Source organism: Kogia breviceps, chromosome 1 (assembly GCF_026419965.1).
Source record: "Kogia breviceps isolate mKogBre1 chromosome 1, mKogBre1 haplotype 1, whole genome shotgun sequence".
Classification (NCBI taxonomy): domain Eukaryota; kingdom Metazoa; phylum Chordata; class Mammalia; order Artiodactyla; family Physeteridae; genus Kogia; species Kogia breviceps.
Genome location: NC_081310.1, coordinates 180617400 through 180640587, shown reverse-complemented (window position 1 = coordinate 180640587; position 23188 = coordinate 180617400). Strand labels below are relative to the sequence as shown.

The 23188-nt window shown below is 37.4% G+C and overlaps 1 protein-coding gene across 10 annotated transcripts in view; it reads right to left on the bottom strand.

Moving 5' to 3' along the window:
- Positions 1-23188, bottom strand: part of EYA3 (EYA transcriptional coactivator and phosphatase 3) — a 107588-nt gene that overhangs the window by 34933 nt on the left and 49467 nt on the right. For 7 of the 10 annotated variants that reach the window (XM_059036184.2, XM_067013801.1, XM_067013788.1 and 4 more), the window contains 4 exons: positions 20544-20623; positions 15688-15754; positions 12692-12828; positions 5406-5543 (listed from right to left, as the gene is read on the bottom strand). In XM_059036184.2, coding sequence (XP_058892167.1) covers positions 5406-5543; positions 12692-12828; positions 15688-15754; positions 20544-20623 — 422 coding nt within the window. The remainder of the gene's footprint in view (positions 1-5405; positions 5544-12691; positions 12829-15687; positions 15755-20543; positions 20624-23188) is intronic. The other 3 variants (XM_067013820.1, XM_067013829.1, XM_067013814.1) reach the window with 1 other exon arrangement.

The window sequence follows — 23188 nt, the reverse complement described above, 5'->3', positions numbered from 1 at the left end:
TAGAAGAAAGTCTAGAAGGGATTGAGGTAAATTAGATACAAGGAACAGCTACTGCTAGCTTTCAGAAGAACCTGGGACAAAGAAGAGTTAGAGTAATTTGCCCACAGTCATGGGGTTAAAGGTAGATAGTCAAAATGACAACTGGGATCTCCCAATTCTTCATCCAGTGCCCTTTCTTTCCTCAGAGTCAGTGGCTGAGCTAGGGATCAGATTTCATCACTATCCAGGGAGATTTTCTTCTCTACGGTACTCCTTCCCCCAGGTAAACTGAAGGATTCTTGTTTACTTTCTTAAACCCAACACCTAAATGAAACAGATTTTCTAATTTATAGATGATATTTTCTTCCCATCAATATTTTTTCCCCTAAGGGGGAAGTCCTAAGAAATCATTGTATATAAGCTAAATGACTCTACAAGTAGATTTTAATTATTCTTGTGGGAAAAGAATTTTGAGTATATTCCAGATTCTATTACCAGTACATTATGCTAGGCAGGCCTGCTGGCTAAACACAGGTGATTTAATGTGGGAAAGAAAATGAAGTATTTAATCTCTTAAGTTTATCTCTCCCAGCAAACTCCATTTCTAGATCAATTTTTCTTTAGCCCTAATCCTAGCATATATTCCTCTTTTCCTCCCATTTACCTTTAATTCTGTTCTACCTTCTTAATGATTTATAAACAGTTAGAGGTACAACTTATTCACATCTGATATCTGCACACATGGGGAAAAAGGTGCTCTGACTGACAAGGTAGTTTTATAAATTTAACAATTTTCAGATCACGTACAGAATTGGGCTGGAGGTAAAAAGGTAGACCTTACAAACAACTGGCCACATACTCTGAATTATCCCTGACAGGAAGTTTAATGACTTGATTAGCTAGTTGTTGATACCAAGCTTTTAACAAGTACAGTACTAAAAATCACAAATTCCTCTCAGCAATAGTGGCTTCTATTACAGGAAATGTTGGTCTGCTAACCTAGAAAGTTTACAGGGCTCAATAACAGTTTTTTCTCCAACTCAATCAAATCATTTTTAACATGTGTTATTCATTCATTCATTTCTTCATCAAACCAGGGTCTACTATGTGCCCAGAAACGGTTCCAGCCACTGAGAAGTAGAGTAGTGAACAAGATAAAGTCCCTGCCCTCATGGCGTTTAAATTCTAGTGATAAAAGTTAGATGATAATTAAATAAATAGTATTTATTTAGGCTCTTGTAACCAGCATTGAACCCAAGCTAAACTCACTTTAAAATATACACAATCACTACATGCCGTACCCCCTGCACAACTATGACTAAAAAGCCAGGCACCTCAAAAAAAAAAAGCACTGATCATCCTACATAAATAAACATCTAGGTCTCAACAACAACAAATTCAACTGCATATTTAAAAAACAAAAGCAGCAGCAATAAAATATGCAACAAAAATAAATTTAGAGGATAAAATAAAACTCAGGTGGTAACTCCTATTGATACATATATTTAAAGACTATTAGCTCTCCAAATGCTAATGGCATGGCCAATTGTTTTCGGATAGTTCCCACTCCTGTTTTGCAACAGAGCTGTGAAATCATAGGAAGACAAAGCTTCTGAGAACCATGCCCCACTAGAGATCCACCTGAAACAGTCAGGATACAGAGACAGCTTTAATCAGAAGACTGTGGTTACAGAACTGTGAGAGGCACAGTTGAAATAAGTGACATTGCCCCAAAGCTGGAGGGTAAACCCAAGGGTTAATGGCACATAGAAGTTGGTGCAAGACTTAGTTTCTACCCACCTCTCTGATTTTATGAACGTTTCTCTACCACCCATGCTCACCCAGCTTTCGAGTTACTCAAAACAAGAGAGATCAAGGACCTTTGCAATGTTGCTCTCCCTGCCTGAATTGTTCTCCCTGGTCTGCCCCTCTTGCCCTCCAGCACGATCATTCCTTCTCAGCATGTCTACTTCAGAGAGACTCTCTCTGGACTCCTCTATTAGAACTAATTCCTTTCTTGTTTTCCCAGTCACAACAACCAATTCTTTTTTCCTCTCAGAGCACTTTTCAAAACCTATTTATTTATTTACTTGTTTGTTTTCTGCCTCCCCTCCTAGTCTGTAAGCTCCATGAAGGCAGAATCTTACTACCTTATTCATCACCTCCAACGTCTAGCAAAGCACCCGGCCTACAACAGGTAAAGCTCAATAAATACTCGTGGGATTCATGAATAGCATGTCAAGGTTATAAAAAACAAGCAAAGTGTGAAAAACTGCAGTCAAGAGAATCCTAAGGAGCCATGACAATCAAATGAAATGTGGTGTCCTGGATGGGATCCTGGAACAGGAAAAGGACATCAGGTAAAAACTAAGGAAATCTAAATACACCTAGGATTTAATTAATAATAATGTACCAATATTGGTTCATTAATCCTAACAAATGTTCCATTCTAATGTGAGATGTTAATAATAGGGGAAACTGTGTGCAGGGTAGGGGGATATGTAACTCTCTGTATCATCTGCTCAATTTTTCTACAAATCTAAAACTACAATAAAAAATAAAGTGAGAGAGTGGCAGGGACATATATACACTACCAAATGTAAATTAGATAGCTAGTGGGAAGCTGCCGCATAGCACAGGGAGTTCACCTCTGTGCTTTGTGACCACTTAGAGGGGTGGGATAGGGAGGGTGGGAGGGAGGGTGACACAAGAGGGAAGAGATATGGAAACATATGTATATGTATAACTGATTCACTTTGTTGTAAAGGAGAAACTAACACACTATTGTAAAACAGTTATACTCAAATAAAGATGTTTTAAAAAATAAAATAAAATAAAATAAAGTCTATTAAAATACAAAACAAATCTCCTAGTCAATGAAAGACTCTTGTCTGTTACCAACACTATCAGAGCCCAAAGACATTCACTGAAATTCAAGGTTGGGTTAAAATTAATTCTGAAATTTCTGAAATTAATTTTGCTACTTGAATTTTAATTATTTAAATCATCTCAATTGAAGAAAATAACCAGAGATTGGGCCACACAGTCACAGACACCCTAGGAAAAGGTTGATATAAAGAAGCCAGATCTATTTAATCAAAGGGTTTTCATGAGCATTAAAGTATAAACTAAAGAAAAGGTTTTGATCAGAGCTGATCAAGCCAAAAGTGGAACTTGCTATAATTTCCCTAACTTCCCCCCGGGAAGACCGGCTATTGTCAATTGTTGAAAGCTTCTGGAGGGGATGAGGGGACACTGCTGTTTGACCACTTAAAAAAAAAAAAAAAATCAATACAATGCTCCTTGTTTTTATTCTGCGGAATGACTGGGTAGTTACACAGGGGGGAAGATGAGGCCATGGAGAGCTGACATTAATTATCTGTGCTAAAGGAAATGAAAAGTGGGGGTGAGGAGAGTGATACTGATAGAGGAGAATCCAGGTGATTCAAATGTGCCAGTAATACCCGTATTTCCTTTTAGCCAATTGTTACCACTTGCTTTCTACCAACTTTTTCTCAGAATAAATGGCAAAAATTGATAATTCGATGGTTAATTTCTGCCTTAATTTCTACCCTTTGCCAAAGTTCTAATGGCAATATAACAGGCCAATAGGTTAACCAGAAAAGGGAAGGGAAATGAATTTAAATACTTGCAAGTATAGGTTCTCAATTATGGGAGTTGATATTGATACCATGACTTCTACACTGAAAATCATAAACATTACACCCATGTGCTGGGGTCAGGCTGCCCAGCTTACATCCTTGACTTATTTACTGTGTGTCTTATGTGCCAAATCTTTAAAATGAGATTAATGACAGTACTTCCCTCATAGGTGTGTTGTGATTACATGAGTAACACCTATCTCTGCTAAAATAATGCTAAGCACATAATACGCACTTAACAAATACCAACAGTGATCATTATTAGCACAATGGAGGAAATTGGGTTAATTGATCTAAAGGGAAAAAATGTACTAAAAGGTAAGAAATTAGGACAGTGGCAAATGAGGTTGAAAGCATAGCTTCATGACTTTTTTAAAGCAATGGGTCTTAAAAGACCCCCAAAAGGTGGTTCCTCTTGTTTTACAAAGAGGGAGAAGTAAGCACAGCTACCAGGTTCCTCAAATTCAAGGTACAAGTACAGACGAGTGGTGGTTCTACACCTTGGGAGAGGATTATTAATATAAAGGAAGAGAACTCCTTGCTTTTCTTTCATGACCTAGGTGTAGTCCATCAGAGATATATCAGTTTAGGAGGCACTTGCCTACTAGATTTTCCTGTAGTTGGACCCCAAAGCCTACCAAAGTAGAGGAACACTTTATAAAAATGAAAGGGGGTAGAGGAGAAGACAAAGCCATGCTCTTGAGTTTTTCCCTCCTGGTTTGTTCCCATTTTAGAAAGAAAGAAGGGGGAGTGGACAAACATAAAAAGAAGGGAAAATAATTAAGAGGAGACTCCGTAAACAATAAGAGATAAAGGTAGCTCAGAGCAAGGTCTTAGGAATGTAGTAAACAGTTGTTCCCAACAGACTAAGAAAAAGTAGTCCTCAATCATTTTATTGAAAACAGTTAATACTGAAAATCAAAATATTTTGTTTAATATAATCTACATCAAAATAGTTTTTCATCATCAAAGTTTATATTTTAAGAATACCTAAGACCGGTTTTAAAAGGAATAATACTTAAAAGCTGGGAGAAATCAGGAGAAAGGAGGCAGATAAGAAGCCAAGTAGATGGACATTAATTCCCAATTTGGAGCAATGACGAATTCCCTGCATTGGATTTGGAAGGGTAAGGAATTAACTCCACAGTTGCCTTTTGAGTTTCTTTGTCTTCATTCCAAATAGTCCTGTCATAATTCTAACTTTTTAGAGGAAGAACTCAGGAAGGCAGAGATGTTTAGAGTTCAAGCTTTAATGCTATGCTTTGCATCACAAAATAGAAACAACACTGAATTTTTTGAACAAGAGAAAAGCTCACCAAGAAGTAGTAAATGGGAGTGGAGGTATAACAAAAACCACAGCAGAAAAGCAGCACACATCTCACAAAGCAGCACTCAATCTCACTTTCCATTCTATTTGGACTTCACATACAAGAAGTCAGCAAAGCTCTAACCCATGGAGTCTTCTGCTTATTTACAGGACAAAATGCCACTGAGAACAGACTAGAACAAAATTAGACAGGTTTTCTGGACACCAACGTGCAAAAGAGGAGTCTTCAATTCTATTAAGCAGTTCAGAGTCAAAGGCTTAAACTACTTATGAACCACATTCTTAGGTTCTAGTTTGTCTAACACAAAAAGCATGCACAAATGCAAATATCCTATATTACCCAGTATGTTTGGAGATACAGGTAGATTAAAAACAAAAAACAATAATAATTTTTTAAAAAACAAAAAAACAAAACACACACAACCATGCCTGTTTACCTTGAATGGGATAAGAATAATGTGCTGGGCTTGGCTGGCTTGTGGTTAACCCTGTAGTGCAGGTAAGAACACTGTGTTGACTTGGAGATGGAGTCTGAGTTAAACCACTTTCAGGTTTCATACCTGGCCACAATGCACCTGAATCAGATAAATTGGACCAATTACAAACAAAACACTGGAACTGAGGAGCATGGTTTATGCTTTCAAATATCAGCCAGTAGGTTTAAAATCAAAATCTTAAAATAAAAATAAATTTGCTTGTAAGAGAAAATTATTGAATCTCCCACTTGTAATATACCACAAGCAAATACAATTTCAAAGAATTGGGGAATGGGGCCATAGAAACAAAAATCTTGTCAAAAACCCAATAGTGATATGTATGTATGTAAGTTCACTTCAATGGTTGGGGAAAATTGATCAACATTCAGAAAAAGGGCTACTGACACCCTAGCATTGTTGTAGAGTGCCTGACATTCCTGTAGAGTGATAAATCATTTATCTGCATTGTCTAGGTAGGCGACATTCCACATACGTTTAAAATTCACTTACCCATTAAACAAGCACCAGATTTTTCTAAAATGTATGTATACTTCTCTGCCTTCTTAAGCTGGTTATTTTGTTACCTTTATTTCTTCTGATTGGGAAAGACATACCTGCTTACTTTTATAAATTAAAAAACATTAACAGAAATATAATTTCTAATTTTTAGAAATAATAAAGTCATATATAATCCCACCATCCAGACTTAACCGCTATTCACAGTTTGCATAAGAGTCACTCAGATTTCTTCTGTTTACTAATCTTTTTTTCTTCTTTTTAATAAAAATGGGATGTTACATGCTGTTCATAATTTGCTTTTTCACATAATAACTGAGACATATCTTTCCCTGTTAGAACATATGATAAGACATCATAGCTATTCACTTTTATTTTTATCACAATGCTCCTAAGTGACAATCTTTCTAAAATATACTTATATCCTTTCCTGCCTTCTTAGCAGGGAGGAAATAGTGACCATACCTTTTCTCAGATCTATACTGTGCTGTGCTATGTACATTACAGAAAGATCCCCAGAGGCTACTGCAATATGTGAAGACATTTGCTTAGTACTAAGTAGAACTCAATTATAGTTCTATGATTTGAAGGCTCTTGTATCACTTTGTCTTTTCTCTGTGATCTGTCACTTCTTGACAATCTCCTGTTTCTGGCTGTATCTCCTTTTTCATTTGCAGTAAACTAGGAAACCATTAAAAAAGCTTGCCTCTACATGACAGCCTAAGGATATCCTTTATGAGTGAAGAGTTTTTGTCATAAATTTTTTTTTTTTTTGCCGCGCTGTGCAGCATGCAGCATCTTCATTCCCCAACTGGGGATCGAACCCATGCCCCCTGCATTGGGAGCACAGAGTCTTAACCACTGGACTGCCAGGGAAGACCCCAAGTTTTTGTCATAATTTTGGCTATGCAAATGTCTATTGAAAACCTTACTGTAGGGAGGAGATATGGGGATATATGTATAGGTATAGCTGATTCACTTTGTTATAAAGCAGAAACTAACACACCATTGTAAAGCAATTATACTCCAATAAAGATGTTAAAAAACAAAACAAAACAATAAAACCTCACTGTGCTCTGAATAGTTATAGCTACTGGATCAATATAGTTGAAGCTGATAATTAGGCCCAAGAAGATTCATCAAACACATTCCAGATAAGAAATGAATACCAAGCTCAGCCACAGATTCAAATTCAATATTACCTCACTTCATATACTCTTAATCTGATAAGAAATTTATAAATATATAATGCTTTGAGAATAAGGACCTCTGCTTCACCAGGGCACTCAGATATCTTAGTGTAACTCAGATCTGTAAAATTTGTTGATAAGTAAATGTAAGAATAGTAAAAGGAGATGTGAAAATCTTAAAAGGTTCACAGTGGAACATGGTAACTGCCTTGTCTCAAACTTTTTTTTTCATTGAAGTATAGTTAATTTACAATGTTGTGTGAGTTTCTGCTATAGAGCAAAGTGATTTAGCTACACACAAAAAAAACTTTTTCAGATTCTTTTCCATTATAGATTATTACAAGATATTTAGTATAGTTTCCTGTGCTATACAGTATGTCCTTGTTATTTACCTATTTTATATACAGTAGTGTGTATGTGTTAATCCCAAACTTCTAATTTATCAAACTAAAGCATTAAAAAAAAAGACATATTCTTTTCTCACCTACTAAACACATGAAATAACATATTTGAGGAGATTAAGGAATGCCAACATCTCTAGCACAAATTAGGAGTGTTGCCCTCCACCCCCCTCCACCCCTTGGTTCATGATGATTTGTCTTGCCCAGGTAAGCCACAGCTTAATTCCTTGTTATGGCTGACATTTAACAATAAAAAATATTTGAGAATGTAGTTTTTTAAAACATTTATGATGTGAAATTCGAATATTAGTGCTAAGACTCTTGGTGGTTGACTATCACACTTTTTAGAAACATAGAAACAACTTGCCTTTTCAATGTCACAATAACTTTCAGATTTACTGTAATCAATGTGTTTTTTTTCTAAATAGGTTCTGAACCTGAGGTGTTGGGTTTGTAAACATGTTTATTATTACATTGTCCTAAAATACTATCTTACTAATAAGAATAGTATGAACTGAGAGAGTTTTGCTAGTCTCATTATTCCGTATGTATTTTTAAAGTTTCAAAATGTAAAATTTCTATAAACTGGTCCATCTTATAAGGTCAGAAATTAGTGCAAAATATCCAAGACAAGTAGAGAAAATAATAGATAGTTTTGAATGTTTGGGGGCAGAAACATAAAGTAGCTATTGAATATTATTTTATGAAGAATAGAGGAATAAAAGACAATATGGACACTGCCTCCAGTATCACTGTAGCCCTGCTCTTTAAGTGTGTGTGTATCTGTCTATCTTCCTTTAAAAGCACTCTTTCCGGGCTTCCCTGGTGGCGCAGTGGTTGAGACCCCGCCTGCCGATGCAGGGGACACGGGTTCGTGCCCCGGTCTGGGAAGATCCCACATGCCGCAGAGCGGCTGGGCCCGTGAGCCATGGCCGCTGGGCCTGCGCGTCCGGAGCCTGTGCTCCGCAGCGGGAGAGGCCACAACAGTGAGAGGCCCGCATAACGCAAAAAAAAAAAAAAAAGCACTCTTTCCAGAATTCCGAGTAACAAGTAGCATGACCAAATGGTGTGACTGTAGAGCACTAATGCTGGCAGCAAAGAAGAAATGAAATCCTGGCTTCCTGACTCCTGGTCCACTGTTCTTTGCCTACAAGTAGACTTTCTCAAGTCATTTTAAGCACCAAGAGCCTGATGTAGAACAGCAGCTGATCTAAAAATGGCAAAGGAAGTCTGCCTCTGAGTGCTGTTCTCCTGCTGCCCCACAGTGGGGTCTTATCACAAACTTTACCCAAGTTTCTCAGCACAAATACTTCCCCCCTATTGGTTAGTCACTAACCAAACTAATCTGAGCAGTTCACTTTGCAGTAATATATATCAGAGTAGTGGAAATTTAGAGAAGATTAGTTTGGTTAAGAATTGAAGTACATATAAATGCTAAAAAAAACACATGAAAGAATATCTTGTTGATTTAATACCTCACTGGGATGAACTCTTATAAATACTAAGTAATTTAATCTGAGTACTTTTGTTAACTATAAATAGATGTATGTTATAGAAAATTGGGAAAATATAGAAAGTGAAAAGAAAAAAATTGCATAGTCTCATCACACACAAAAAAAATACAGACAATTCTCACTTTTGCATGGGACTGTGTTAACTGAAACCTGTACAAGTTGGAACTGTGTCCTCACTTTGCATGGTTCCTTGGTAACTGAGATCAAATCTGTACTGCCTGTACTGTTAATAACATTCAGTTTTTCTTCCAAATTATTCTTTATGTACATATTTTAAAAAACTACTAACTTGGTATATTATATTGTATTTTCAGTTTTACATACTGCTTTTTTCAATTAATAATAAACTTTTTTCAAGACACTAAATATTCTTTAAGAATATGATTTATAATGGCTACACAGTTTTCCATTCTATGGATACACTGCAATTTAACATACACCTTTCAATTCAATATGTCTGTTGTTTCCAATCTTTTGCTATTATAAATAATGCTGTGTACTCCCCTGGTGGCGCAGTGGTTGAGAGTCCGCCTGCTGATGCAGGGGACACGGGTTCATGCCCCAGTCTGGGAAGATCCCACATGCCGCGGAGTGGCCGCTGAGCCTCTGTGTCTGGAGCCTGTGCTCCGCAACAGGAGAGGCCACAACAGTGAGAGGCCCGCGTACCGCAAGAAAAAGAAAAAAAAAAAATGCTGTGATGAATATCTTGGTAGTAAATTTTTGTGGTTATCTCTAATTAATTCCCTAGGATAAATTCCTAAAAGTAAAGTTACTGAGGGATATGGCATGAACATCCTTAAGACTCTTAATACATACTGTCAAATCTCCATCTCATATTAAAGTTCTTTTCAAAGAAGGCAGAACAATGGCAGTTAAGCCAATCTTTTATGAGCCCCTAAAAACCAACGAGTACCGTTTCTCTCACACGTATTCATGCAGATCACTGGAAGTTAAACCTCAAATCCTCATTCTACCATCTTACCAGATTTCTATGTAGCTCTGAAAAGATATGACCACCACCATTCCTTCACTTTTAAAGATTAGTCATAATATGGGCTTCTTAGATTTCCTCTAGTCTTTTCTCACTTCTTTAAAAGGAGGAAACTTTTAAATTTCAAACTCAACTCTGAGATTAACTTTTTCATACAGACCTAAATTTATGAGCACTTCTGGAATTAAACAGACCGGAGTGCACTTCTAATCCTAGGCATTGACTAACTGTATGACCTCAGGTTAGTCACTTAATCCTCCTAAGCCTGTTTCCTCATCTATAAAAAGGGATAATGCTGCCACTTACTTTTCAGGGTGGTCCTGAGGATTACATAAGAAAGTAATGTAAAGTGTGAAGCACTCATTCTCAGCATACTGCTTGTGGAGTAAGCAAATATTATTACAATATATTATTATTACTGTATAAATATATAACACACAGCCATATTACAGTAAGATTTTCTAAAGCTCTGTTTACATCTGAAATAAAATAACAGACTAGCTAATCTAGTTTTAGTGCTAACAGGCAACACTAAGATAATAAAATTACCAAAATCTTCACAAGAAAAAAAGAAATGGATTCCTTTTTTAACTGAAGTGTAGTTGATTTACAATACTGTGTTAATTTCAGGTGTATAGTATAGTGATAGTGTTTTTGTTTTTTGCAAATTATATTCCATTATAGGTTATTACAAGATATTGGGTATAATTCCCTGTGCTATACAGGAAGAAATGGAGTGTTTTACATCTGAGTGATATAAAAGAAAAGAAGCCATGTGTTAAAACATAAGAAAATGTCTTTCAAAAATACAGTCACTTTAAAAAGCATTAAACACACACAAAGTATTATAAACATTTCCTTAAAATTTCCTTTATAAAATTTGAGAATATGCCATACCTATCATTCAAAGGCAAATTAAGCTAATGAACAGTTCTCTCTGAATTACTGATAAGAAAAACTTATTAAACAAGTTTCCCTCACCTCCAATTATTAAACAGAAATAGATTAATAAAAGAGCCTGTTATAACCAATATTACTTTATAAAATAAACACTGTTTCCTTCAAGTTTTTAACAGGGATCTACCTATTTTACAGATTTTTCTTTCTTTCTTTAAAATGAGGGAAATGCTGTGATTATAAAAGATACCATAATATCTAGGACCTATATGCACATGGCAGTGTGCTAGGTATTCCAAAATCTGAGTTCAGAGATATAACAGGAGTTTTATTTAACACTGAACAGCAGGAATAATCAACTGTTCAACAATGTCATAAAGAGCTTTTGGCTTTCTAATAAAGAATTTAAATCAAAACAGAGAGTAAAAATAAATGTGAAATACTTTATACTTGCTAGCTATTGTTAGCCAGCTGTTGATAAATTAGCTTTAATATATGCAAAAAGAAATAAACACAAACATATTCACAGAGTCCCGCTTCTAAAAGGACTGCTCAGTCTTGTCTGGTTAAATATATCAGAAACATAAAATGTTAGTATATACCAACAGTCACCGAGGCATGGGTGTACAAACAGGAAAACAAGAGCATTTCTGTTTCTCTTCTCTCATGAAGTTATCAACTACCACTATCATTAAACATAACCCCCAATTTTTGTTTCTAGTAGTTATCAGGAGCTAAGGAATGCTAACAAGCCTCAAGATAAGAAAGCTGTCAGTATCATAAAAGAGTAGCCAAATAGGCCAGGAAAAGTAGGAATCTCAAAACCAAAAGCAAGCAACACCCAGAATCTGTGGCAATCTGTTTAAAAGAGTTTTCTAATTCCTAGCTAGTTTCAATAAAGGCTACACAGTTATAATTTTATTAACATATTGAATATTTTTTTAAAAATACAGTATTTTCTTAATTTTCTGACACCAGTTCTAGGAAAGCAGGGAAGGGGCAATAAAGCACACTGACAATATCTATCAATTAACACACACACAGAAGAAGCATAGATATTAAGTGCCCACAGAACCTCAAACTGACTTCTAGTAAATCATTATAATTTATAGTTCATGTACAAGATACCTAAAACCAAAGAACAAAACTCTCTATGCACATGATAAGGTTGTACAAAACTGGAGATTTCCCCCTCTAAGACGGCTTTCTGGTTCAAGCAGAGCAACAACTGATCAGTTTGGGGCAGCAGGGAAGGAGAGGGAGAAATTGACGAAACAGAGCGGGGGTTGTGGGGGGCAGGGAACTATAAGGTATATTCCATCTGGATATGTGGTTACTTGGTTTTAGCAAGAAATTAGCCACCTCAAAATATATTTGTCATGGTATCATGTTTTATATGAAGTAAGTCAAATCAACTGTAATTCCTCAAAGAGTTTCAAAACCCTTGAAGATGCCAAGTTTTACAGTTAAGGCTTGGTATCTTGGAAATAGCTACCTTATGGCAGATAAACAACTGAGTGTTGAGAAGTTATGATTTTATATGACATGCATCAAATATACTGCTGGAAAGTTGCATACCCAACTTCTATCACACCTGTGCCTGAGCAGGTGCTCTGCCAAGAACAACGTGGCATCTCCCAGCTTCCTGATCAGCCGTGCTCGCTTTTGGGGGAAAGATGGAAATTTCTGGGGGATAAAATCAACATTCTTAGCAACTGCTCACCATAGAATGCCTTACCGAAAGGAGGTAGTCCATATGTTTGGGTTGCCTGAGGGTAGACAGCATAGGGTTGAGACTGCTGCAGTGGCTGATACTGAGTCTGCCCAGAGTAAGCAGTTTCCGAAACAGGAACTGAGAGGATATGTGCATAAGGTCTAGAAAAGTTCAAGAAAACAAAAACTTTCATGTGAGAAAAGTAGGGGAAATAGCTAATACCACTAACAGCAAAGAATCAGCAATGAGGAGACTAACCTGCCACATAAAATTTCTCTTACTATGGTCAGAAAGTAGAATTACTTTTTCCTTTCCAGGTTCTACTGTCACCTAACCTAACAAACAATTTTACAGATAATTTAATAGTTTCAAATATCTTCCTCCCAAGGTCCAGTTACTATGCCTCAAACATTTGTGGTGTGCCACATGCAAGGCCCTATGTGAGATACAAGTATGGACTAAACTCGTTTATGCCCTATGTCTAAATATAGAATATTTAGTTTTCTGACAGAAAACTGGACAGAACAGGATTGGCAATTGGCTCCATTCTCCACCTAGCCCTCTGAGCCAAACTAAAGTTCTGAGAGGGAAAGTGGGACTTAGAGAAGAGGGTGAGGCTGGCAGAGAAAAGGCAAGCAACCATATTAGAAAACAGGGAGTACAGGTGTGGCCCAATATCCCCAGATCGAGCCTATAAAATAGAAGTCACATAACTAATAAAATCCAAGAAGTTCTAGACAGGACACAGAATTGCGCCACTGATATTTAAGCCAGAGTACACTGCCACTAGTTGGTGCCAATCACATCAGGTTTAGCTAGAGATTTGAACTTAACAGTGAAACTTCAGGGATTTTAAACTAGCTAGAGGACCTGGTCATTTTTTCCATGGAATAAGATGGTGCCACATTTTATGCAGTGACTTTTTAGATACCAGTTTTTTTATTTGATAAGTTATGCTGTACTTATAAGCAAGAAGGTGTCATATGTACCATATAGATCATAACAATAAAACAATGGGGGAAAGGGGTGTTTCAGAAAGGAAAAGATTTTTTTTTCAGTTTTGGGGAAGAAGAAAATGAAGGAAGCCTATAAAGAAATGGTCTGTGAGCTGAGCAGATAGCATATGCAGAAATGGGAGAGAAAGGGTGTTTTAGGAAAAGAGAAAAACTCTGGCAAAGGTACAGAGGAAGGGCTTCAGCCTGCAAGGAGCACATATTATATTAAGGGAAAGAATAAGAAGACAGATAGCAAAGACCTTGAATATGAGGCTAAAAGTGTTCAACTGGGAGTCACTGAAATTGTTGAGCAAAGAATGACAAGATCAGAGCTGTTCTTTAATAAAGATTAGTTTGACATTTCTTTGTAAAATGGATGGCGGAGGGTGCTTGAAATAGAGGCAGTTAAAAAATGCAATGGTTTTAGCTAAGTGGTAAGGAGGTCTGCATTAAGATAGAAGGCATAGGGACTCCCCTGGTGGCGCAGTGGTTAAGAGTCCACCTGCCAATGCAGGGAACACAGGTTCGAGCCCTGGTCTGGGAGGATCCCACGTGTGGCAGAGCGGCTGGGCCCCTGCGCCATAACTGCCGAGCCTGCGCTCTGGAGCCCGAGAGCCACAATCGCTGAGGCCCGCCCACCTGGAGCCCGTGTTCCGCAACGGGAGAGGCCGCCAAAGTGAGAAGCCCGCACACCACTGCCAGGGGTGGCCCCAGCTCACAGCAGCTGGAGGGGGCCCGCACGCAGCAACGAAGACCCAACACAGCAGCCAAAAATAAATAAATAAAATAAATTTTTAAAAAAATTATAAAGGAAAAAGAAGGCATAGCTAATAAGGTGTCCTGAGTACAGCAGGTATACAAATATTTTTTGAACGAATGAATGAATTTGGAACATGCAATATTCACATCTCGGTAGACCCTAAAAGACTGAATTTGAAAATTTCTATTCTTCTTAGCCAGATCTGAGACCAGGAAATAGCTCAGGTTGTAGCTGTTAATCAAATCACATGGGAATGATTTAAAATCTCAGTGACTTCAAATGGCTTAACCACCAGATATGATAAAGATCATAATATCATTTATATAGCATCTTTTAAGCTCAGATTATTTTCTTATCTTCTTCATAATGATCTCAGAGAATGAGTTCAGTCATTTCACAGAAGAAAACCACATCAAAATGACTGGCCCAAGAATGCTATTAGTGTTAATAGCAGGTTAGAATTTGGAGAACTCATTGAGTTGACTTTTCAATTAGCTCATTTTTTTAACTGACGCAATATTCAAAAGGAAAAAGGTTTCTTTTTATAACATACCCATACATATCACTCACCTCTGTTACCAAAGGTGAGTGTTCTTTATGTACCCTGCCTATGTAAGCACATCAGAATTTATCCCAGTTTAATAAAGCACACTTGTATGTATCTATGTATGTAGGCTCACTCTATCAATGCACAACTGCTGGCTCGATATACACACTGTTCTGCAACTACTCATCTTGGAGATGATTAACTCAGTGGACCTTAAATGCTGATCTTACCCCATGAGGCCCAAAATATTGCCTCTTAATGACTTCAACCCACTAAACCTGTTTAATCTCAAGCCGAGTTCTACTCTTGAGGACGCTCCTAAAACAATAAACTGAACATAGATTAGGCTGAGAAGTCCCAGTCTGAGGCTGGCTTTAGCTTTTTAAATTGATCTCTCTATTAAAGTAGAGCAAAGACAGAATGATCAAAGGTCAATCAGTAATATGTTTTCATCACTAATGATATTTTGCATTTTTCAGTGCCTGTTCATTTTGAGCAAGCTCCCGGGTAACAGTGATCTATTCCAGACAATCATCAACTTTGTAAAAGGACGTTACATAGACTATATTTAGAGGGAATGAAAAAACTCGAGTAGGGAAGAACAAGAAAGGTGAAAATAAGTTAAATGTCAACTTAATAACTTAAATATCAAGTTAAATTTTGCAATGAATATAGAGAAAAAGCATACAGATTTTTGAAATAATTATCCTTTACTTACTTTGCAGAATACATTTGTGAGGTATAATCATTGGATGAGCGAGGGACGTAATCGGTGCATGTCATAACTGAAAGAAAGATATCACCAGGAAAAAGTTAGAACATTCCAAAAATGAAATGGGGAAATTTCATGTCTCACTGTATAGTCTTTCAAACTAAATAACAGAATACAACTTGGGCATCAGAAATTTAGAAAGACTATGCAGTAGGAAATACCTCACTCTTCTAATAATGCGTTTAGAGACTTTTAGAGACAGTATAAGAAGCTAGAATGCAAGGGGTATGGTAAAGCGCTCGAAAGTCAGTACCAACTGACCTCTACCTTCACCCATCACTGATCTACAACCACAGATGAAGCAACTTCCTAAGCTCTCAGCTGTGCTCATAGGCAAACTTAAAACGCAAGATCTATGTCTAGGAAACCACATTATACTTCTTCAGCTTATTCATTCTCTGGGTGCTTACCCTATTCTGAATAAAAGGTCATAAGAATGACTTGCAGGAAGACAGATCTGAAGCAAGAGCCCAATTTTATTAGAAAACTGTAGCTACTGCTGTATATAAGCAACAGCAGAAAGACGTAAGTATGCTTCTGTATTACTATTTTTTCAGCTTTGTAGTAAAGGCTTTACATTTGGCAAAGCAGAGACGCACCTGAAGAACTGATGTAATACTCCGATAAACCATCAAGTAAAGAGACTTTCACAGCTAGTGTCCTCTTCACCTCCATGACTTCATCCAGAATAGATACCGTCATGAGGCTTGACCCTAATGATTTCATCTGGGATAAATACTGTAAATATTCAACTCAAGTTTGACAGATAGAAGAATCCTATTCATTAGCACTATTTCAGTCCATATTGTACAGAGTAACATCACACAGAGCTTGTACCACTCCTGAACTGTTCAAGAACTTCCTTCAACAACTATAAAGGAGGTTGCTCTATTGTGATTAGGGACTACGGGTGAACCAACTAACTTTATGTCTAGCTGGGTTCCCTGAGTGTCTGACCCAAAAGGGAACCCTGATCAAGATCAGATGCAGGGCCAATTCATGCCCAACAGTACGATAAATCATCATGTGTGAGTTTATCATGAATCTTGTCCACTGCCGTTGTTCAAAGTCTTTGAAAATACTTAATGGCAATTTGCAGATTATGTTAATCCATAATCACTTTGACAAAAATGAAGGAGATCTCAATTAGATCTAAAATTCTTAGCATTCATTGCATAGAATGGAAGTTCATTTGAAATTCTACATAATGGTTCCTTCTCTGCTGACAAGTACATTCAAAAACCCCAATCCTTCTCCTCCTCTGATTTAATTTAATTCTAGAAGAGGTCCACAAAACATCCTGGGAGATCTAGGCCAATTTTTACTTCTCTAGAGAATGAATGAGCCTTGATCTTTGCAGTACTTGGGAACTATGAAAGGCTTATAAAGAGTCAGGGCAAGGGACTTCCCTGGTGGTCCAGTGGTGAGGAATCCGCCTTCCAATGCAGGGGACGAGGGTTTGATCCCTAGTCGGGGAACTAAGATCCCACATGCCACGGACAACTAAGTCCACGCACCACAACTACTGAGCTTGTGCGCCTCAACAAGAGAGCCCGCGTGCCGCAAACTACAGAGCCCACGCGTCACAACGAGAAAGAAAAGCTCGCGCGCCACAACTAGAGAGAAGCCCGTGCACTACAACGAAGAGCCCACGAGCCGCAATGAAAGATCCCGCATGCCTCAAGGAGGATCCCGTGTACCGTAACTAAGACTCACTGAAGCCAAAATAAATAAAGAAAATAAATAATTTTTTTAAAAAAGAGTCAAGGCATAATCTGCTTACAATCTGTAACTTCTCTGTCCCCTTGCCAAGCTGTGGGACAGCTGCCTTCCTACTATATTGCAAAAGTATTAAGATCATTGTTGTATGTGCGCTAAATACCCAAGTTTTCTGTTCCCTTGTGACAAAAAATTGCATGTGAGGCGGGATAATCAAGTTTCAATGACCTATGTCAGCTACACAACAAAGCCAGACCCCAGAATAAAATTACACAAAATGGAAATAGAACCCAAATTTCTTTAGCTTCGTGTAAATAAATCTGGATGTGTTTAACTTTGTACTGGTTAAAAAAAAAAAAAGCAGTGGAGATAAAGCAAAACCTTGAAATATATCCTGAAGGTAAAACTAACACGACATCCTGATGAATTTGTATGTAAGGAATGAGGAAAATGGGAATACAGGATAATTTCTAGGTTTTCAGCTTGAGTAATTAGAGGGATAGTGAAACCACTTCCAAAGATGGGGAAGTTTGGGAAGAGAAAAGATTTGGTGAGGGCTAAGGGAATAAAAAGCTTTCACACATTTTAAGTATGACTTTCCTTTTAAATATCTAAGTGTAGATGTCAAGTAGGCAGCTGGATTCACAAATGAAATTAGGGGAGAAGTCAGACTAGAAATACAAATTTGGAATTCGTCAACAATGTATAAAACATTTGAAGTAATGTAGTAATAGATGAGAGGATGCAGAAAGAGCAAAGATGGTAGACTAGAACCAAACCCTGAGGCCCACCAACATTCAGAGTTCAGGTAGTAGAGGGAAGGCCAGCAAAGGAGAAAGGTGGGAGAAAAAAATAGTGGGAGGCAGGATACAAGGAGAGAAACGTCCACTAGAACTAGCACTTTCAGTTACTGAAAGTAACTAATGACCTTGACAAAAGCAAGGTCCAAAAAATTGGAAGAGTGGTGACAGAAGCTAAATTTGAGAGGGCTGAAGGGCGAATGGGAGGTGAGAAAGCAAGTGAGGGCAACTCTTTCCAGAGGTTCCAATGGGTCATGGAACAAAGAGAAGGTCTATATCTAGCGGGGGATGTGGACCCAAAGGACGGTTTTGTGTTTTAAGATGGTAGGTACTGAATCATGTCTCTTTACTGACAGGATGGATTAAGAAGAGAAGAACATGACGATGCAGGAATGGTATTAGGATAACCAAAGTATGAAAGTCCTTGAGGGAGGTGAGAACAGATAGGGTATGAAGCACAAATAAAAGGCTTTATCTTTGACAGGAGCAAGAATACTATTTCCAATTCTGATAAGAATGAAACAAGATAACATGGGTACAAACACAAGTAGCTTTAAAGATTTGGTGGTGGTAGCATAACAAGGGAGCTTCCTGTCACACAGAGCTTCTATTTGAGAAGGAGTCATCAGTTAAGCATGAAAAAAGGTGAATGAGTATGGGTGCTTCGAGAGGAAAGAAGTGGTGTGAAATATTAAAAGGTAAAACTCATGAGTAAAATGTAGTAGGGTGCCCACTTGAGGCCCTGTGAGTAAATAGTCAGCTAGGTGTATAATTCATCCAATAATGTTCAGCTATTTGAATGCACTTATAGAGAAGGTGGAGAGCTGGATTAAATTATGACTGGGGTTTAGCAAGAAGAGTACAAGAGGCCAAATTATTGAAGGTATTTGTAAGGGAGTAATTATAATAAAGAACCATAGAATCTATGCTGAGTAAAAAGGGACAGGAGAACAAGAAGGACATTATGGGTATTGGATAGGTCATCTATATGGATGTTGAAATTACCAAGAATAGTAAGAGTCTGGATGGAGAAGAAAAAGAAGATCTAGTCTTTAATGAGCAAAATGACTAGGAGTTCAGTCTGAGGTAAAAAGAAATCTAAGGGAGGGGCATAAATATAGACTTCAAAGGAACTAAAGTTTTTGAGAAAAAAAGAGAAATGGTTTTCAAGAAGCAAGAAGACAACTCACCTCTGGGCCCTGAAGTATATAAGGAACAGGCCGTTTTCTTGGGGATGAGTGAGATATTAAAAAAATTAGAGTAGACACTTTTCATTGATTAGAGCAGTTTCCCATATGTATCAGAATTAGCTATCTTCTTGAAAATGCAGATTCCCATCCTCAGGTCTACTGAATGATAATCACTGAAGATGAGGCTAGAATTCTACATTACAAACAAGCACTCCAGATGACTCTTAGGTATGCTGAAAGTTTGAGAACAACTGGAACAGCATCTTTGAGGAAATAATATATACAACTCAAGACATACCATTTTTTTTTAAATAGGCACACCATTTTTTAACACATGGGAATTATACAAGGTTAAGCATAATCATCTTAAGATATACCCCCCAAACAAATGTCTTTTCAGAAAGTGTCTTACACAAATTTATCCTTTTAAAGTGTGTGGGAAAATACGGAAGGGCACAGCTATTGGGTTGGCCAAAAAGTTCGTTCGGGTTTTTTCCATAAGCTCTTATTTAATTTAATTTCAAGGAGGACTATTTGCCCTATGGAGCATACCACCATGATATGTCAGAGAAAGCTCATGTCTCCACAGGAAAAAAAAAAAGAACATTCTACAAATTTTTGTCTAATGCATGAATATAACTGTTCTACAAGGGAATAAGGGTTGGTAAGTGGATCCCTGAGATGGATCTCCCTCAGGGCCCAGTATCCATCTTGGGCTAGATGGACAGGTAGAATTATTTGGTTATTAGGAAGGTAGAAAAATATCAAGGCCCTTGGAGGAACAGTCAGAGGTTGGCCCACAAACTTTTCTGATTTTGAGTAAGGCACTATTTATTACCTTTAGAACATCCAACCTCGAAACAAAAACACAATCACCAATCCCTGGGGAGTGAATTCCAGGTGATTTTGTTCCTTAGCTGGTATGTCAATAAGGCTTATAGGAGAGCACAAGGATGAACACACAAACGAGGCAATGAAAGGATTCTGGATATTCTGAGACAAACAAGGCAATCAGTGAAAACCAATTATAAAAGAATAGCATCACCTGGTCACAGGAACGCCTCTTTCATGGTGCACAGAATATGGTACTTACTTTCCTCCGACATGGTAAGGTTTGAAGCAAGGCTTGAAGTTTCGGGTTTCTGATCATTGACTTCGGAGTTGCTGACTTGACTGGGAAAACCAAAAGGAATACATTAGCCCCTGACTGACCTGCTGCATTGCTAAAAGTGATTAAATCAAACCCTTTCTCCCTAGGTAAGTAAGAGGCAAGGTAAGTCTACTTTATGACTTATTCTTGGTTTTTAGTGGCTACCTAAAGAGCTAGGGCCAGGCTAGGACCCTCAGCATTCTACTGTTCTTCGCCATCACTTCAATCTTTATATCACTCAGAAATTCCACCTAAGCCACAGGCAAGCTGGATTTTCTCTGAAGACCACATGGTAAAAGAAAAATTCCACAACACCAAAAACTGCTGTCACTTTATTTCCAAAGTACCAAAGGGAAGTAGGAAGATGCTTGATTTCAGACAGTGGTCCTCATAATCACTTGACAAGTTTTTACAAATCATACATGCTTGCTTCCAAGAAGGGGTTCTGAACCTTAAAATGGTGCATTCCACTGTATTTCCTTTCCCCCAATTAAAAATATACAAATTTTTATTTGTTATCATGCCCAAAATTTAGCAACATCTTTTTTTTAAAAAAACTTATAAGACAAATTAAGAGAAATTGTAAAAGATAAGTCATGTAAACTGAGAGAACAAGTCATTATGTTAGACACTTTAATGTTGGGAAGATCCTCACTGAAATTCTGAATTGGAGATTATACTTTCATCCCTCACAATGTCCTCCCTCTTCCTTCTACCTTACTTTCCACTCTCCACATGTTTCCTCAACTACCAGTATAGCACAGTGCTTAAGAGTGTGGATTCTAGAACCAGATTGCTTGAGTTCATATTCCACTTTGCCAAAACTAGCTTTATGACTTTAAGCAAGTCACTGAACTTGTTTGTGCTCCAGTTTTTCAACTGTCAATGAGGGATAATTATAGAAGCTACCTTTTAGGGTTGTTATAGAAATTAATGAGTTAATATATGAAAAGTACTTAGAACAGAGTAAGTACAATATAACTGTAGCTAGTATTATTACAATACAACTTCTCCCCAGCCCAGGTATTCTTCCCACATTCATGTTCCCTAGCAAGAAATCTGCTTTGCTGTTCTACACTCTAGGGAGACAAGGAGGACACTGTCCCAGACACTACACATATCTGGAAAGAGTAGTTTTAAAAAGAAAAAAAATTTAAAAAGCAATGTTATTTATTTTAAAAAAGTACACGGCACCAAAATTCTTAAAGCTCTCATTATCTTTTCTGAATGGACCTCTAATATTCAAGCATAATAAAGTTTTTTTTTTCCCCGGGTATATTCTCAATGTTCAAACAATTTTCCCTAAGATGTAATTAATTTTTAAAGGTAAATCCCCAGATGAAGTTTATCTTAATCTATTTACTCAACTGTCTGTATTTCTGGAATAGCGCTTAATATACTAACCAAGATTTTACTATGGGAATTGACGGTAAGGGTAAGAAATCATACTGAATAGTTACATCATTGTTTCCCAAAATGGCTTGCTTATTTCTTTTATTTATTTATTTTTTTGCGGTACGCGGGCCTCTCACTGTTGTGGCCTCTCCCGTTGCGGAGCACAGGCTCCGGACGCGCAGGCTCAGCGGCCGTGGCTCACGGGCCCAGCCGCTCCGCGGCATGTGGGTTCTTCCCGGACTGGGGCACGAACCTGTGTCCCCCACATCGGCAGGCGGACTCTCAACCACTGCGCCACCAGGGAAGCCCGGCTTATTTCTTATAATTACCTGAATGGTAAAAATACAGACTTCTGAGCCCCATCTTATGCCTAATTAAATAGAATTCCAAGAAGAAAGGTATATAAACCCAGACAAGAACTTCACATTTCTGACTACAATGACTGGTCTTCTATGTGTACCTGAATAAGTCTGGGGTTCACTGTTATACCCACTGTTGAAAGACTATTTCTAGATCCTGTATCTTAGAAGGTATATTTGTATGGTCTGGCATACAATGGACCAGTTCCTAAAATCCTATGGTCCTATAATCTTATAGCAAAATCCCCTATCTATTCAACTGAGTATCTAGAGATTAAATAGAAACAACAGCACCAAGACAGTGAATTAACTCCAGCACTTTAAAAAATATTTAAAGTTATTGTATCTAGAAAAATTATTACTGTCTCAAAATATAATTATTTTGTTATATAAACATAAATTTTACTTAACAATGTGTGTATATTAAAAAAAATGCTCCAAAATAAAATTTCTCTCCTCCAAAAAAGAGTAAAAACACCCAAACTCCAAAAGTAAGTGCCACAAATATTTCATTCTCATTCAATAGAACTCCTGTCAATAATTAACACAACCAACTAAAGAATGGATAAACAAAGTGTGGAATAGACATACAGTGAAGTATTATTCAGCCTTAAAAAGGAAGGAAATTCTCACACATGCTACAACATGGATAAACCATGAAGACATTATGCTAAATGAAATAAGCAAGTCACAGAAAGACAAATAACTTATGATTGCACTAATAAGAGGTACTTAAGAGTACTCAAAATCACAGACAAAAAGCAGAATGATGGTTGCCAGGAGCTGGGAAAAGGGGAAAATGGAGAGTTACTGAAGTCTTTTTTGGGGGAAGGG